Source organism: Bubalus bubalis, chromosome 4 (genome assembly GCF_019923935.1).
Source record: "Bubalus bubalis isolate 160015118507 breed Murrah chromosome 4, NDDB_SH_1, whole genome shotgun sequence".
Taxonomy (NCBI): domain Eukaryota; kingdom Metazoa; phylum Chordata; class Mammalia; order Artiodactyla; family Bovidae; genus Bubalus; species Bubalus bubalis.
In genome coordinates this window covers 114,416,710-114,422,467 of record NC_059160.1, presented here as the reverse complement: position 1 = coordinate 114,422,467, position 5,758 = coordinate 114,416,710, and the positions used below count along the sequence as shown (strand labels likewise).

The following is a 5,758-nucleotide window of genomic DNA, read 5'->3' as shown; positions in this document are numbered from 1 at the left end:
AGGGTAATTTCTACTGTGGATAAGAGTACAAATGTTCACTCAAACAACTGGAATAATTCTTTTCCCTCACTATGTTTTTTTAAATGAAACATCTAATGCACTTATACTCTGAAATCATAGAAAACTCATTATTAAACCCTCCACACAAAGATAATCTAAGCAAGGCTTTTCCTACAGCAGACCAAGTCCTCCTGTATATTCAGGATACAGTCATCTTGCCATCAACTGGGTTATGTATTAAATATTTTGAATTAGATATCATTACTACTGATTTCCTTGTAGAAAAGCAATTAGATTTTTATAATTACACCATTCTGAACATTTAACTTCTTTAAAAGTTCTACACAAAATACATGTCTAAAGAGAAAAAAACTAATTAAAAAAAAAAAAAACAGAACGAAAACCCCACATAATATCACAGAGTTTAATTTCAACCACCTGGAATAACAATGAAGTGTCAGACCTTCTGAAAATGCCCTAGGAATAATGAATAAATTCTTGTGTGCCTCTGTACCGCCTTTTTTCTTTCTTCTTTTCCAAGACTACAACTTACTAAGGATAGCTTTTCGAAAATAAAGTATCTTTTCTGAAAAATGACCTACATTCAGAAATGTCTCAGAACAAGCATTAGAAAAAAAAAACCTAATAAATAATAAGTCAAAATACATTAAAATAAAATTACAGTACATCATCCCTCCTAGAAGGTCCACCATACTGGAAGATCCTCTTAAAGGTTCATAAATAAAGCCTTCTGGACTCAAAATCTTTCCTGCATTGTGAAGAAGAGTATGCAGAAAATAAGTGGAATCACGAGTTATCAGTCGGGTTCTGTTCAAACTACTTGATTTGGTGCAGGGCGGGGAGACTTGTTCTCGATCCAAGTGAAGACAATAGAAAGGTGCTCGTCTCGCTTCCTCAAGTCCCCAAAACCTGGAAAGAAATGACACGGACGGAAGTGAGAAGCTCGGACTCCTACCAGACCCAGTTCTCTTGGCGCCTGGCCCGCGGACAAAGGAGCTCAGACAAACACGGGGGTCGCTCCCTCGAGCGCCCAGGCACAGATCAGCGGCGCCGAGAGCGCCAGGAGGCGGCCGGCGGCGCGGCCGGGGCCGGGGGCGCGCGTCCTGGACACGGGCGGGTCGGCGGGGCGGGCGGCTGCGGGCACCTTCCAGCCCAGCGCGCATCACTCAGCCTGCCCTCCCCGCCTGGCCTCTGCTGCCTGCAGCCTGTGCCCTTCTCTCCACCTCCCAGAAACCTAGGTTCATTGCTCCCTTGCCCACCCAAGAGCCGAACCCGTGAGCAGGCTTCCCGCTCTGACACCCCCAGACCCGCTCCCCGGACCCGCGCCGACCTTACCGCGTTCGGGCCCGGTGCTGCCCTCTTCAGGCCGAGTTGGAGGTGCTGCGGAGGAGCCGGTGGCCGTGCGCCTGCGAGAGCGGCGGTGGGTGCGGGTGCGGTAGTGGGTGCGCGTGCGGATGTGGGAGCGGGTGCGGGTGCGAATGCGGGTACGGATGAAGCGACTGCGACTGCGGCTTCGGCTGAGGCTGGGGTTTGGGCTGGGGCTGCGGTTTGGGTTGGGGCTGCGGCTGGGCTTGGGACTGAGGCTGCGGCTGGCCTTGGCTTTGGGGCTGAAGCGGCTGCGGCTGCGGAGGCTGTTGCTGGACCAAGTGCTGTTGCTTCTGCCGCGTGGACTTGACCGCCAGGATGGCCTGGCGATTCTTGTACTGCACCATCTGCAACGTGATCTCGGCGTTCCAGCCCTGGTCCTGCGGGCACCGAAAGTCGATCTCCTTGCCCTCAGCCATCACCACCGTGAAGTACATGTACTTGCCCTTGCGCTCCACGCAGTCCACGGTCTTCATGTTGGAAAAGTGCAATTCCTTGAGCTTGACTGGCGGCTCGAGGCTGGCCACGGCGGGGCCTCCGGGTTGGGACGGCTCGACCGACCCCTGCCCGGGCTGCTGTTGCTGCTGCTGCTGCTGCTGGTGGTGGTGTTGCAGCTGTTTGGGAGGGATGAGCAGCAGCCCCTCCTCGGTGAGGATGCAGCACTTTTTCTTCCAGAGCTGCAGCAGCCCGTCGCTGCGCTTCTCCAACACCCCCTCCTTCAGCGCCTTGCAGCCGCTGCTCTCCAACATCCTCCCGGCATAGGGGGCGCAGCCGCTCGGCTCGGCCTCTCCGCTTCCAGCCGCCCGGGTCGGGGGCAGCAGCAGCAGCCGCGCGCCGTCCTCGCCCCAACGGCTCCCGCGGCCTCCGGGCCGGAGCGCGCAGAGGAGGCTAACGCGCAGAAAGCAGAGCGGCTGTGGCGGCGGCGGCGGCTCGGGGTCCGGGCAGCAGGGCAGCCGCGTCCTGATGCGCCACAAGGTCCCGGAGCTCCGAGCCGCCGGGCCTCTGCCGTCCTCTTGCGAGCGCTCACTGAAGGGCACTGGCCGGGCCCCCTCGCGGCGCTTTTGAATGGGCCATACCCCCCACCCCCGAGTGACACCCAGCGGAAAAGGCGGCTCCTGGCGCCCGCGCCGCGGGGGAAAGCCCAGCTCTGAGAGGCGCTCTGCCGCCGGCGCGCGCCTCATTCACTTGGGGCCTTTCCAAAGCCGGCCGCGTCCACGCCCCCCGCGCCCCTCGCTCCGCCTCCCGCCGCCCACTCGCTTCCGCGCTCCTTCCCCAGGCTGGCGGCCGGGACGCGAGCTCCGGAAACTCGTCTCCTCCGCCCGGGGCCGCGGCCGAGGGCGCCCCGACTGCCGGGCGATGAATGCCGACGCGCAGAGGGCGCCGAGAGGCCATCCCCATCCGTCGCGCCTCTCCGCCCGGCGGGGCTTTCCACGAACAGCCTCGGGTGGGCATAGGACTGGCCAAGTGGGCGCAGTTGCCAGACTGCCGGGCACCCCAGGCGGACCCTCTGCGCTCCGGAACTAGCCCTGGGGATTCGCGCTGGGCTCCGAAATCTCGCAGAGCCCGGTCCAGGCCTGGGCCAACGAGGAACTGGGGCTGAGGTTCGCACGCCGCGGAGTCCCGCGAACTATGCCTCCCCCGGACCCCACGTAGACATCTTCGTGCGAAAAGGGCGAAAGGACACTGTGTCTTTACACTCACATTCGCTTACGGCCACTACCCAGCTCTTCTTAGAGGGCGCGATTGTTAGAGCAACCGTCTGTCCCTTTTGGAGTGGATAGAAGGGGACCCACTGGAAATGACATTTCGCCTTCCTTTTTTCGAGCCTGGAGTGCAGGCACTCCTTATCTTACGTGACACAAGCCCTTGGGCTTCCTCTTGACCCATCCGTACAGCCTGCAGTATCTCACAAGAGTAACTGCAAATTGGGGTAACATCCGGTTCTGAGATTCCGCACTTTAACCTCCAAAGGGCAGGTTGGCCTCCACGGACCCGTCTCTTTGCAAACGCCCAACAGGTCATATCTCTCCTAATCTCATTTGTGTAACCCTGGGGAAGGTCATTCTGTGCTCGCCCCTAGCTCCCTCCTACTCCGTTTAAGCAATTTCTATAGAAATTCTGGGAAACAAAGATTAAAGAGCATAAACCGAAACCAAAAAATGTATTAGAGAATCCCAACTATGTACCCACCCTGAAAAATATGAATTACACAAAAGAAATGAGGGGTGGACAAGTCCGAGTTGGCCAGGGTAACAGGAAAGGCTGCTACTTGTGCTCAAGAAGGAAGAAAGGAGGTGAGTTCATCTGTAGTGTCTGTCATCTGGCTGGAACAAAGAATTCAAGGGGGAAGAAGTGACAGATGAGCTTGTAGAGCCCCTCAAGAGTCAAATTCTTTCTGTGTCACGCTTAAGAAATTCGAGGTTCATCCCAAGGTAATCGAGAACAAAGGATAACTTTTAATCACGGGAGGGTCCTGAATCTTGATAAAGGAAAAATGTTTCAGCACAGAAAATTCCAGCACAGTCCTGAGACCCACTGAACTGCACTTAGCATTCTCAGGGCCTTCACACTGTTGATAGATAAGCAGTCTTGGTAGGAGAAAGGCGATTAAAATCATGTAAAGATCCCTAGTAAAACAATTCTGTATAACAATGACAAACAGTACACCTGGTATCTGTTTTTCCCCTGCCTTTGCAGGACAAGTGAGCATTCCAGAGAATTTCCACATGACCAGCTGTTCATCTTTTTAACAGAATGCCATTCTTCAGCTCCTTTAGAAAGGATGCTTCCAGTCTCTGAGGCAGTTGTAGTGGGGAAAGACATTTCATATGGAAAAATGATATAATACAAAATTGACTGGCTAAAAGACATACCCTGGCAACCCAAGCCATTTTCTTAAGAGAAACTGAATGTTTTGGTGTTATCTAACCTGCAGTTTATCAGCATGCATCAAATGCGTTCTATCTCAATTACTTAAAAATGTCTAACCAAACAGCGTAATTTCAAAAGCACTTCTTATATAACTAGAGACTTTAACAATCAGAATCTCCAGTTGGCTATTTGATAACTTAGGAAACAGTCCGGTCGTCCAGTTTGCCTTCTCCAACCACCTTTGAGCGTGCTGCCATGGCTGCAGTCTTCGCAACCCCACGGACCGGGCTCCTGTCTATAGGATTCTCCAGGCAAGGATTCTGGAGTGCGCTGCCATTTCCTCCAGGGGATCGAACCTGTCTCTCCTGCATTGGCAGGCATGCTCTTTACCACTGTGCCACTTGGGAAGCTCTCCAATCTCAGTAATACAGAAATCTTGATTAACTTCACCAGTCACCACCAACTCATAAAAATGGCCATATTATCATTTGTAAAGACAATTTATTTCACAGAAAATGAGTAAGTAACAGGAAATAATTGCCCCCTTTCTCTCCCCCACAACTTCAGGTGTAGATAATGAAAACCTACAGATGTCACTTAAAAATTACTTAAGTTTAGAAAGCCAAGTAAGCCATTGCTCTGGTAAACAAGTCTGAAACGGCTAAGTCGAAATGGATATTATAGTCAACTGCATCAAGTTGTCTATCAGCAGCATCTGACAGAGCTGGTCACCTTCTGCTCTAGAATATGGTTCTTCACTGGCTTCAAGGACATCACTTAGCTTTCTTTCTCCCTCCCTAGTCACATGGTCTGACTCCTCTGCCTCCTCTTCCCAATCTTTTAATGACTGCCCCAAAGCGCAGCAGGTGGTTCTACTCACTCCCATGTTGATCCCATCCAGTGTTATTCTCAATAACATCTGTATGCCCAAGACTCCCCAAATTATATCCAACTAATTGTTACTAAAGAATAAAACAAAAACTATCGCCAACGTTTAAAAAAAAAAGGCAGCAACCTGGGCAAGGGAACACATACTGGTGAGACTACTAGTGAGTAGTCTGTTAGAGGGAAACGTCTGAAGGGATTATTGGTCACAGAAAGCAGAGTTCCTAGAGCTTCTGCTAAAAAAATAAATAAGATAGTGTGCTGGATAGGATGGAGTCCACAGGCTTATATACAATTGGCTTGATTGTCCATAGGCTTATATATTAATCATAATTCCTAGACAGAATTGGTTCAGTAAGGGTCTGGAGTCATTTAAAGTTTGTGGTTTTTGAAGACTTTGCTGGTTAGTATAGCTGTAGTGAAAAATTGCCTTGTTTTTATATATTCCAGGCCACTGTTACTGTAAATTGAATTTTTTTTTTCCTTCTACTACCAGGTGTCTAATAGAGACCTCAAATATGTGCTTATCTCCTCACCCTAACCTGTTCTACCTACCTACAATCCCTTCTTGGTACACGGCAATTTTATCTGTACAGCTGCTCAAACCAAAACCCAT

The 5,758-nt window shown here is 51.4% G+C and overlaps 1 protein-coding gene across 1 annotated transcript; it reads right to left on the bottom strand.

The window, feature by feature from the left end:
* Positions 1 to 410: 410 nt before the first annotated feature.
* On the bottom strand, positions 411 to 2,586 carry PHLDA1 (pleckstrin homology like domain family A member 1). Its single transcript, XM_006048662.4, has 2 exons — positions 1,357 to 2,586; positions 411 to 930 (listed from the first exon to the last, which is right to left on the bottom strand). The coding sequence occupies exon 1, from the start codon at positions 2,565 to 2,567 to the stop codon at positions 1,383 to 1,385; it is 1,185 nt and encodes a 394-aa protein (XP_006048724.4). The 5' UTR covers positions 2,568 to 2,586; the 3' UTR covers positions 411 to 930; positions 1,357 to 1,382.
* Positions 2,587 to 5,758: the final 3,172 nt, after the last annotated feature.

Excerpts from the sequence above, each read along its gene's own strand:
- PHLDA1 (XM_006048662.4), bottom strand. The coding sequence starts at position 2,567 with ATGAGGCGCGCGCCGGCGGCAGAGCGCCTCTCAGAGCTGGGCTTTCCC.